Source organism: Chionomys nivalis, chromosome 15, assembly GCF_950005125.1.
Source record: "Chionomys nivalis chromosome 15, mChiNiv1.1, whole genome shotgun sequence".
NCBI lineage: Eukaryota > Metazoa > Chordata > Mammalia > Rodentia > Cricetidae > Chionomys > Chionomys nivalis.
In genome coordinates, this window is record NC_080100.1 from 66,912,751 (window position 1) to 66,925,441 (window position 12,691).

The 12,691-nt window shown below is 35.5% G+C and overlaps 1 protein-coding gene across 2 annotated transcripts in view; it reads left to right on the plus strand.

The window, feature by feature from the left end:
- The window catches only part of Slf1 (SMC5-SMC6 complex localization factor 1), a 69,263-nt gene that overhangs the window by 45,247 nt on the left and 11,325 nt on the right, over positions 1-12,691 (plus strand). For both annotated transcript variants that reach the window (XM_057789895.1, XM_057789896.1), the window contains one exon: positions 8,269-8,416. In XM_057789895.1, coding sequence (XP_057645878.1) covers positions 8,269-8,416 — 148 coding nt within the window. The remainder of the gene's footprint in view (positions 1-8,268; positions 8,417-12,691) is intronic.

A 12,691-nucleotide genomic window follows, 5' to 3' on the forward strand; every position in this document is an offset into this window, starting at 1 on the left:
CATTCCATTTTTAACAAAATTATGGTTTAAAAAACTAATCTATGCAATTTTGGAGAGTACTACAATAAAAAGTTTTGCTCGTTTTTAAAATTTACTATATGTTGATAACTTACTGAAGCATTGCTTCATGAGTAGATTTTACTGGCATTGCAATTCATAACACATAGATTAGAGTATATTATCTATTTTCAGAATGTCCTGGAATATTAAGTATAATAAAACATTAATCTTTGTCTCAAAATAAATATAAATGAATATATAATTGAAAGATGTGTTCAAAGTTGTTAAAGAGAATTAATGATACACTGTCCAGCCACTTTTAGTTTTAAAAAAGTAAAATAAAACTTAGGGATACACCTGGAATAAAAGGCAACAAAAAATACACTGTAAGGTTTATATTCATAATGCAAATATGTCCTTTTAATGAATAAAGCTATAAACCAAGTGGGAAATGGAAACCAATTATTAAATGGCAATCTGTGGGCTTTAAATGTTGAATCTATTCATTAAAGGTTATGAAAATTTAAAAATAAGTGTCATTATTCTTATCACTTAGACTATGGTAGCTATTCTTGTAAACAGTATGATAGATTTTCTCATGTTTATTCCCTACTATATCTTATGAAATAGAGCTATTTTTCTTATGATATTGTGAGTAGGAATACTAAGCCACAAAAGAAAATTTTCAATTTTGCAAAGACTTTATATTTCTTTATCTTCAAAACTCAGACACTGATCGTCTTTATCACACTGTTTTCTTGACTAAATTGGACTGTTGTCCCTCTCTATTACTTCTGAATCCTACAAGTCATTTATTGTGTCATGTTGGCTAGGATGTATAGAGAAAGGTTTGCAGGCTCGTCCATAATAAGGAAATTTTGATAGATGTTTAAAATACAGTATTTAGATATTCTATGTCAGTAGTTGTACTTGTACAGATGAACGCATTTTAGTGTGTTGTAGCGGTGTATCTATTTTTTATATTGACATGCCTTTCTACCTGGTAGTTATGATGTCATAGCTAGCAGTTGGACAATACATATATGAGGACAGGAGGAGCATGCTTCTCTAAGTCTTAGTCAACAATTAAATGATACCTTCCTTTAGTGCACTGTGTAATTGTATAATCAGTGTGTAATTGTATAATCAGCTGAATCAGGCTAGATAACTGACAAGGAGTGATGTGCAAGGAGGGCGCTTGTTCGTTCCCAGATGCTCAGCCCCAAAATAATCACACAGAAACTATATTAATTAAATCACTGCTTGGCCCATTAGCTTTAGCTTCTTATTGGCTAATCTCTTACATATTAATTTAACCCATTTCTATTAATCTCCGTATCACCACGTGACAGTGGCTTACCGGCAGAGTTTCAGCATGTCTGACTCTGGCAGCTCCATGGAGTCTCCCTGACTCTGCCTCCTTTCTCCCAGCATCCCATTTACTTTTCCCCACATAGCTCTGTTCTACCCTATCAGGCCACACCAGTTTCTTTATTCATTAACCAATAAAAATCACTCCCTCACCAGAGTGGTATCATTATAGTACTGTTATCTACCGTGAGTAGAGCAGGGAAATTGCAGAGTATTTTGTGTAGTAAAATTGTATGAGGGTATAAAGAAGAAAACATAATATTTTGAGTGCATTGTAGTTAATGCCTTTTGTCTTTCAGAATAGTCTGCCTTTGGTTCTTTTTTATTATGTCATTAGTTTCACACTTTTTAAATTTTTTATTGTCTCATCTATCTTCTTTAATATTTGGATCTTTTTCTTTTTTGTCTTTGTTTCTAATACTTGTATTTAGTAGGGATTACTTTTGGAGTACAACTTGGCCTTCATTTCATACATTTAATACTTTAATTTAGGGTATGATTATTTTTTGAATAGTATTTTCTTTTGTTAAGTTTGAGTTCTCCTTTTATACGTTGTACTAAGGACTGAACCCAGGGTCTTCTTTTCTTGGTAACCAAGGAGTCTCACCACCAAGCAGTATGACCATCTCTCAGGAGATGTGTATTTTAAGATTTGCAAGTGGATTGTTGTGTTACTGTGCATGAGTTTTGTTTGTTTGGCTGTCCTTAATCTTATAATTTCTGATGTAAGTTATAGTGAAATGCTGTGGTTTTTCTGCTTTCTCAGAATTTATTGATCTTTTTTTTTCTTTTTTCTTTTCTTTTTTTGGTCCCTAAAGGAAATTAGGTTGCAAGAATGTGTTTTTGTTATAGTTTATGATATTCTTTGTCACCTACTAGGACAAGCTTAATCTACTCTGTAGGGTTTTTTAAATTTTTTTAATGCCACCCTATTTTTCATATTGACATGCCTTCCTAACTGGTAGTGAGGATGCCATAGCTAGCAGTTAGGCAGTAAACAGTTTATTAAGGCAGAGGATGTTGGTGACGAACCAACCAAAAGCCAATTCTTTTTTTTTTCTTTTGGTATTTTGGGGTTTCTCTCTGCAGCTTTGGTGCCTGTCCTGAGACTAGCTCTTATAGACCAGGCTGGCCTCATACTCACAGAAATACACCTGCCTCTGCCTCCCTCCCGAGTGCTGAGATTAAAGGCGTGTGCCACCACTGCCCAGCTTGCCAATTCTTTTTTAAAGAATGAAATCCCATAGTCTCCAGTTTCTTTTAAATATTTCCTGCGATCTTGTTTGTTAAACTTACAGTACTTGTCATACATTTTTATAGATGGGGCTACTGTACTTTTTTATATTTGTAAAATTACTAATACAGTATTTTCATCAATTTTGTTTACTAATTTTTTTCAGCTATGTCTAGTATGTTGCTAAACATTTGTCTGTATTTTTAATTTTTGTACTTCCTGCTTGTAGCTCTTTTATATCTCCTGCTGTAACTTTTGTTTGTTTTGGTTTTTGTAGCTTCTAATACACTACAGAAATTTCACTTTCTTCCTTTGAACATTACAGTAATAGTTATTTTGTTTCTTCCCGTATTATTATTTCCCTGGTCTCCTATGTATGTGTTTTTCCTTTCTAAGTCTTTTATTTTCTCTCCTGTACTAGTTATTATTTATGACCTGTTTTAATTTCCGTTTTGATAACTGTTTATAGAAACAGTTTGTCAAAAAACAAAATATATTTTTTACAGAGAGAGTATTCTTTACTTCTGTCATGGGCCTCAGTAAGGACCAACCTGAGCCCAGTATGAATGTCACAGGCTCCGCCCAGCCCAGATAAATAAGACTCACATGTTTGCAACGCTCTTTCATTCCTTCTCAGTCTCAGAATGGGACCTGCAGGTCTTGACCTACTGTGAATTAAGCCTTTGTGACCTTTCTCACCAGTTTCCAGTAATTACAGAAACCACAGTTTTATGCCTTTATACCCCTCTGATAGAATCTCCAAAACTGTTCAGGACAAAGGGAGGTAGTTTTTAAGTCTTCCTTCACTTTTTATCAAACTCTTGGGCATCTTGACATAACATTTCTCTTAATTACCATATATTTGTTTTATGTATTTCAGCTGACATTTTTTGTTGACAGAGGTGTCTGTCCCACCCCATCCAACAGCTGTTCCGTCCCAAAGAAATAAATATACAGAGGTCTACATTAATCATAAACTGGTTGGCCTGTTAACTTAGGCTTCTTATTAACTCTTACATCCTACATTAACCCATAATTCTTGCCTGTGTCAGCCACATGGCTTGGTACCTTTTATCAACAAAGCATTTTTATCTTGCTTTTTCTGCTTCTGGGTTCTGACTACAGACTGAGCCTTTCCTCTTCCCAGAATTCTCCTGCTCTCGTCGCCCTGCCTCTACTTCCTGCCTGATCGCCCTTCCTATAATTCCTGCCTGGCTACTGGCCAGTCAGCATTTTATTAAAACAATACAACTGATTAATCTTTACAGGGTACAAGATCATTGTCCCACAGCAATTTTTAGTTTTCAAAAATTGAGCATCAGAATTTCTAAGGCTTCCTTTAACACAAGCACTGAAATTTAAAAATAAGAGAAAAATCTTAAGCCAGACTTAATTGCATATATCGGAAGTGTACTTAGGAGGTAGAAACAAGAAGATCAGGAGTTAAGTTGTCCTCAGCTTTGTGACAAGTCAGCCTGGTCTATATAAGACCCTATGCTATGTTAATTCCCTGGGGAGATATCAAACAAATACTTGTTTACTCAACTACCTATCAAAGTAACTATTTCACATAAGTCTACCTTGGTTAGCCATTATGTTTAATTGTGGTTATAAACCGGAACATAAATGAGGAATTACCTTTAGGAGCAGAGGAAGCTTACAGACTATAACCTAGAAGAAAAGCTTGCCTACCCATCACGCACACAACTATTACGTGTGTATAAATACTGGGGAGGAGCAGGGATCCAGCCATCTGGTACTGCCTTTTGGAGCCTTTCCTCTCCTCTGTGAGACAATGATAATACATACCATCTTGTGAGGGTCTTGTGCAGGTAATCACAGCTGCTCTGATTTCAAGATGGCAGATTCCATGTTATGCCCAGAGGGCAAAGTTCTCAATATCCTGTCTAAAACAATCACGAAAAGTAAAATTTCTGCTAGATATAGCTAGACTTTTTGGACACCAAGTAATCCTATTGTGTGAATATAGCTATTTATTAATTAACTGCATTTTATTTATATAGTGTACATATTGCAGGTGTACACATGCCACAGCATTATAGAGGCCAGAAGACAATTTGCAGAGTCAGTTTTCTCTTTCTATGTCGTTGGTAACTGGGAACAAACTCAGATTGTTAGGCTTAGTAGCAAATGCCTTTACCCACAAAGTCATTCCACTGTCTGATTTTAATGAAAGTGTGACCATCCAAATGCATAGAAATTTAAAATACTCAACCAAGTAATTGTATCTTACTGGCAGTTCAGTGTAGTATGTATAATCTTAAGCTTATTGTTAAAAATTACTGTTTGCCTTTTTCTTATTACTCCATATAATCACTTAGAATACTAAATATTCCTTATATAACCCCCCTTTTATTTGTTTGCATAAGTGATATTGCTCATCTAAAACTAAAAACAATGAAACTAATGTTTTTACAGTATTACTAAAGAGCCAGCCAACTATGGATAAAAAGTTACTCAAGAAACATATAAGTAAATAGAAACAGATTTATACATATTTAATTCAAAGGTTTTCTTCAAATTTATAAATAAAAACACCATATTTGAGAAGCAATCTGCAGCAAATTGTAGCATCAGTTCTAATAGGAAAACTGGTTTTAAAATTTGCAAATTAGTATTTGTAACATTTAAATTTCTTGAACTCACTAACTTACTTTTTTATTGTAATACTTTTCTGTTATCAATCATTCTTATACTTAATTAATTTTTTTGGTATTTTCCACTTTGAAGAATTCCTTGCATGTTCCCAGACATCATTTTCTGTACTATAAACCATTTGTTTCTTGATTTGCTGAGTTGAAGCATTCAAGTCATTAACTAAACAGAAGTCTTCAGTTTATGCTAATATTGTTTTGTCATAATGTCAATCAACAAGTATTGCAGAGTGACAGAATGGCAGTGAATTTCGTTGTCATTGATCTGAAAAAGCACTGTGCTTTCCTTGGCAAAGAGCAGAGGTGAGCCATGTCAAGGTTATGGAGGATGTGCACATTTTCTTAGGTTCCGGTGGTTACTCCCACTTGTTGTTGCAATTTAAAATGGATACCATTTGTATTTAAAGATTAATAAATTGAATTTAAAGAGTTGAAGTGACTTACTGACAGCATCATAGCCAGTTAGGGCAATCCCTACCTGGAGGCCAGGTTTATTACAACAAATGTTGTCATATTTCTGATGCCAGTGGATAAACCGGAAGAGTCATCCTTCATGGTTTCTGTTTGATTTTATCCAGCAGAGTACTTGTCACTGATAGTGGTAGTAGTCAGATGGAGCCAGAGGCCAGAATGATAGTTTGTTCTGAATTACAGAGTAGTCAACTTTCAGTAGATTGTGATGATTAATGAGGGGATTGCTTATAATGATGAAGAATGATATTGACAGAATGTGTAGTGATAGAGTTTTACATGTTAGAAAGTTTTTCTAATGTGGGTGCGTATGTAATGTAAATCATGTCTTTGTTTCTTTGCTAGTTCTTTGAGTAATTCATGTTCTCCTTTTAGTTTTTGCACACACTTCAGTATTCCAAACGGGCTTTATTTCTCTTTGATGGTTTACTTGCCATTTTCTTAATAATGTCAAAGCATAATATTTATTATCCCCCAAAAAACAATAGCACTGGGGTCACCACCAAGCCTTAAGACCCTGAGTTCCATCTCCAGGATCCACATGGTGGAAATAGAACCAACTCTTGGAAGTTGTTCTCTGACAATACTACGTGCCATGTTTAACTGACACACAACAAAATAGGTACAGAAGTTATTCCTCAAAGTCAGTGCAAGAGACCTTTTACCCATGGCTATACTACTTAGTTACATCAATTTGGAGGTAAATTATACCTTAAGAAATTCTAATTTTAGGGCTGGAGGGTTAAGTCGTCCGTTTAAAGCATTTGTTACTTTTGCTAAGGATTCGGTTTCAGTTCACAGCAGCCCCATGGTCTCGGTTGGGATCAATGCCCCCTTCTGCCCACCATGGGCACCAGGCACATATTTGTTCAGTTGCATACATGCAGGCAAAACACTCATACAAATAAAAAATATAAGAGAAATATTTACTTTAAATTGAGGTTTTAGATATAGGTATATGTTGATTTACGTAAAATTAAGGGAAAGTCCTAAATGTTTGATTGTTTTGTAATTGATGGAGTGCTGGATTGTGATTTCGTATGAAGCTTATCTTCATAGACACTCCCCCTCTGACTTTCATCACAAAAGAACAGGTCTCTGAGAAACCCAACAAGACCCAAACATGACAAAACAAAATACATTAGGACAAGACAAAAGCCCTCATGCTGAGGTTGGACGAGGCAACCTAACAAGAAGAAAGAGTCCCAAGAGCAGGCAAAAGAGTCAGAGACCCACATGCTCTCACAGTTAGGAGTTCTATAAGAACACCAAACTAACAGACAGCATGTATGTAGAGGACCTAGTGAAGACCCATGTGAGAGCCCTGCTTAGTTGATTCAGTGAACCATGTTCTTCTGGTGTCCTCCTTCCCCTCTGACTCCTACAGTTTTCATCCCCTCTTCTGCAGGATTCTTTGAGCTCCAAGAGGAAGGACCCAGTTGAGTCGTCCAGTTTAGACTCTCCACAAGTCTGGCTGTGGCTCTCCGATCCACTCACATCTGCTGTGAAAGGAAACTTTCTGATGACTGGATAAGGCCTCAACATATAACTGAATATTTTTAGGAACTAACCTTGTAACCTCCGCCTACAAGGAATCATTTTGATTTTTTGTTTTTTTAGACCAGTCGTCTTTGGTTCTACCCTAGGTTTCTGGGCTGTTCAGTCTTTGGTTCCTAACCACGCAAGCAGTATGGGAAATGGGCTCCCTCTTTTGGAGTAGGCCTTGTGTCAAAATCAGACATTGATTGGCCACCCCCACAAATCCTGTACAAATCCTGTACAAGGCAAGACATTGTAGGTCAAAGGTTTTGTGGCTGGGTTGGTATATCTGTAAGCTAAGGAATGCTTTCCTAATAAAATACTATGTATTTGTTTACAAGGGCAGGAGAAATAAGCCTACTATATTCTCTGAGGGTTCAAAATGCCTAGACATTTTTCTCATTAGCCATGATGTGATGACTAAACACAGCAGTTGTAATCTATTCAGATAGATCTTTGGTTTTTAAAAAAACATGTTTATATGCCTTACCCAACTGTTACTTAGTGATATTTTCACACATGGAACATATAGGAAACAAACAAGAATATAGGTATTTTAACTAGTTTTAATGTCATTTTGGAAAAGTGTCTATATTAAAATGTTATTAAAATATGATTTTCTCACATCTTTATCTTCATAGTTCATATTGACTTTTCTAGATTAGAGAAATGTGTTTAATAAAACATACAAGGTTTTAAATGCCTTGACATAATTCTTCACAGGTATTTAATATTTAGTATAAAAGTGACAATATGAAAAAAATATACTTTCAAAACTGATCTCTATATCTCCAATTTTGTTCATTTTGTTATAATTAAATAGAAGTTGGCTTAGTCTGTTTCTTTGTAACAGATTCTTTTGTTACTAGTATACCCTGTATATTTAGTAGCTCATCTCTCAAGAAGTAGTAAAAGGAAACATTGGAAAAGTCTTATATTTTTAATGTTTTGATGATATTTTTTCCATCGTAATGCTAGGTCTTCAAACATGAACTAGCTTACTTACTGACGGGAATTCTTGGAGCAGCAATAGATTATTGGATCTTCCTTGGTATTCATATGGGTAGAAATGTGATCCGCCACATGTCTGCTGACTTAGGAAGCTACATCTCCCTTTCCTGTGATGGTAAGTGTCTTCGTTAGGGTGTAATAAGAATCACTCCTTCTGAAAATCAGTTTTGAGTTTCCTTCAAGAAGTCTGTTCTTTAATGTATAGTCATATGAAGTTTTCTATCAAAGAATACACAAATGTGTACTTATAGAGACAATTTTAAAAGGAATAGAATTCTTTCTTTAATGCTTCCGTACAGAGAGCGAGCTTCTATCTTCTTTTTGCCTAAAATTTATAGATAGTTGAACTTATTACAAAAAACATTTTATAAAAATTATTTATATAATTTATTTCCTTTTATTTAAATGTGACGGTGTCCATAGAAGTGGACTTACAGACAGTTGTGAGCTGCCATGTGGGTGCTGGGAATTGAACCTGGGTCCTCTGAAAGGGCAGCCAATGCTGTTAACCACTGAGCCATCTCTCTAGCCATTAAACATTTATGTTATTATTAGTTTTTGAGAATTCCATTGAGTGCTGAATTCGTACTATTCAGTCCCACAAACTCCCCACTTGAATTCCTCCTGTGCCTCCTCATCCAACTTCATGCCCCTTTCTCCTTCATTGTTATTTCATGCATATGTGTGTATATGTACGTGTATTTGATTACTTGGGATTAAATCAGAGCTCATCCAGAGAGAAGACTCTCTTAACAGCCATTAATTACTTACATTTCTTTTCCAAGGGGTGGAACCTCTTCCATACACATGGGGATGTCAGCTGGTGTTCTCATTGTGCAGATCTTGTTTAGAGGACAAATGGTTAAGGTTTTATGGGTGCAGTTCCCTGTCGTTCCCTATCATATATAAAGGGGGTGTGTGCACATGTGTGTGTGTTGTAGAGTTTTTCTACACCCTTTTCCATGGTGTTCTCTGAGCCTTTGCTGTAGTTATGTTGTAAATGTATTGATTGAGAATAGGCTCCTTGACACGTTTTCTCCATTTTAACCAAATATCGATTTCTGTGGTGATCTCTTTGTTAGGGGGAAGAAAAGTTCTTTAATGAGGGTAGAAGCTATACTTACCTGTAGATGTAAAAATAGACGTTTTGAATACACTAGTCAGGGAACGTTGTACTTGTAAGTTTCCTGTAGGTCCCATTGCCTCACCAAGCACAGGTAGTTAGCTAAGGTAACAGTTACCAGGTGTGACTTCTCTCCTATTCAACTTGCCTTACAACCATTTAGATGGCTGTTGGTTACTCCCTGAGATACGAAGTGAACTTAACTAATTTTTTACTTCAGCTTCTTGGATTTTTTTACAAAAGACTCTTCTTCAGCTGTTGAAATGTTCACTTGACTTTTTGCCGTATCTATTTGTGATTTATTACAGTTATTGTCTTGCATATATTGAACCGTCATAGCATTTTCACAAAAGCAAGTTTGATTGGAGTAGATGATCTTTTTCATAGGCATATGAAACTTTGTATTCTTTTGCTCTAAACATTGCATGCTTGTTCTAAGTATTTCTGATAGTTCCATAAAATGTGAATATTTAGATGATAGTGTAGAAAATACTAGCAGTAAATACATTATTGTTTGGATATATATGCATTGTATATAAAAGATGTCAATAGATTTTAATGATATAATTAAAAATTACAGATGATTGTAATTTTCACATTTAAAATCAGTTTCTTGCCATTTAATTATGATGGTGTGTTGACCCGAGACTATAATCCCACACACAAAGACCTGCACAGTGACAACACATGACATGCCAGTGTGGGAATCCACAAGGTCCTATATTTAGGTGAAGAGATACTGGTTGTTAATGGCTGCCGATAAAGGGAGAATCAGTTTTCTCTAAGCACTAGCCCCTTTGCAGGTTATCTAGTCATTTTTCAGTTTGAACAAAGGGTGAGGGAAAAAGGGAAGATTTTGTCCCAAGGAAAAGTGGTCAAAAATGAGTAAGAAGATGTAAAGTGGCACCTACTGGACAGAAGTTAAGGAGGCTACAGATATCAGGAATAGCCTCCTGAACCAAACACTAGTACACGCTGGTATATTTGACAAATGAATGAATGACTGATAATAATTCATAATAGAAAGCTAAGATAGGATGTCTTTAATAATTATCAGGTCATGTCAATCATCTCAGGAAATATCATAGCCAACTTTTGGGTCTTCAGAATGAGAAGACTTCCCTAAAACCTGACTGCATAACTGACTTCAGAACAGGTGGTTACTCCTCCCCCTCTTCTTTCTTCAGTCTGTAGCCTTCAATTTCTAACTTTTCAACTACATAAGCTATGGTGGCCCCCAAATCAAGACCATATTTTCTTACATGCCAAGTTGTCTGTGGTTTGAACTGCCAGGTAAACAACTTTGCACACATATTGCAATGCATCTTGGTATGTTGAAAGAATTTCTTCATATACTCTCAGTGATGTTGACTCTTTAAAAAAATATTCTGTAATAGGAATACAGGTTATACTAACTAAATTCATAATTTATTCAGATACCTTCTGTAAAGAAGTTTCTTTATTCTATCAAAGTTAGAAGATTTTTATCATTTTATCTCCTACCTGTTTCTCTTTCATTGATCTTACGAGGTGATTACCATTCCTTTTAAAGAATAGATACCATTTGTTGAGTGGCTTTTTTACGTTTCTTAAGTCAAATTCAATCTTACATTAGATCTTTTATCATTTCTTTCCAATCATTTCTATTAGGTAAGTAAGTGCTTTTTAAAAATCTCACTTGTGGTATAATTTTCTAGATTACCAGGGAATAGCTACCAATTCCTTGTTTCCATTCAGTAATGAAACTCCTTAAGTTTTAGGATCCATGAATGTATTAGCTTCAGCATTAAGGATTGTCAGAATAGTTTTGTGTGTTGTTTCTAGTATGTAATAGTTGCCTTTGATGAAATCTAACTTATACTTTAGCCAAATGCATGAAGTAATAACACTTGCATTGATGGAGATCTGTATGTATGCTACTGCTTCATTGCTTTGTTCATATTCTGGATTCGTTTCATTCCATAGTAAGGCATTTGCTGTGCCTTACTATGAAAATTACTCTGTTCTTGAATGGCAGATTGGAACCTGTGACTGATAACTGATTTGAGCTAAAAATTAGCATAATATTGTGGGCACAATCATTAAAAATGTGACCAATTTAAAATTCTAGATGAAGTTGAAGTTATGCCACTATTTGAAGTTAATCTCCTTACCTCTGTGTGCTTTTCTCGATGTACACACCAGCTCCGTCGGGCAAAAGCCATTTGTTGCCAGACTGGGTAACTTGAGTTTCATTCTTAAGATCTACATGGTAGAACAAAGTAATCCTTTGACCTCTACAGACATGCTGTGGTGTGGGGGGGGGGGGGAGGTGCGTGCGCGCACGTGCGTGTGTGTGCATGCACACACACAACAGTCTGAATAGGAAGCTGCAATGAAAAATTGAACACAGATGTATGTAGAATTGTTTCCATAGGTTTCAAATTATGGAATGGGCAAACCTTTTAAAGTGTTTTGAAATATTTTTCTGAAAATAACCAAATTAGTATCTTCCTACGTTTTTGCTAAAGAGAACTTAGTGTTTAAGGTTTGTCAAGAGACAGGAATAAGTAAACAGTTTAATCTTAAGAGAGAAGTAGCCTTTCTGTATTCAAAATAAAATTGAAATGGTCATCTATTATGGAGGTTTAGAACACCAGACTTTCCCATGTATTTTAGTAGTCTTTTTTGTTCAAATCTTTATGAAGAAATTTGAGAATCATGGTTTGCCATTTCTTTTGTTGTTATTGCTGTGATTTCTCTGTGGATATTCCTGCCTGTTTGTTGTTGTTGTTGTTGTTGTTTTGTTTTGTGGGATTTTTTTTTTTGCATCAGTTCAGTGATTCTCCTCTGTGATTTCTGACTTGTTGGTAAGAGGGTAGATTTGGCTATTGTATCATTTTCATGTGAAGATACAGACTCACCTTTCTCATTTTCATTTAGTATAATTGCTGAACTTTATAGTTGTTTTATGAGAATTAAGGCAGTATGTATTTAGGGAGACAGGTGTAACCCTTTATTCTTTTCTTTAGATTTCACATCAAAGCTATGGTTTTGTTTAATCACAACACTTCAGACAGAATTTTCTTTATCTATGTTTAACTATTTGAATTTCTTTTTTTTTTTTTTGGTTTTTCGAGACAGGGTTTCTCTGTGGTTTTGGAGCCTGTCCTGGAACTAGCTCTGTAGACCAGGCTGGTCTCGAACTCACAGAGATCCACCTGCCTCTGCCTCCCTAGTGCTGGGATTAAAGGCGTGCGCCACCATCGCCCGGCTTGAATTTCATTT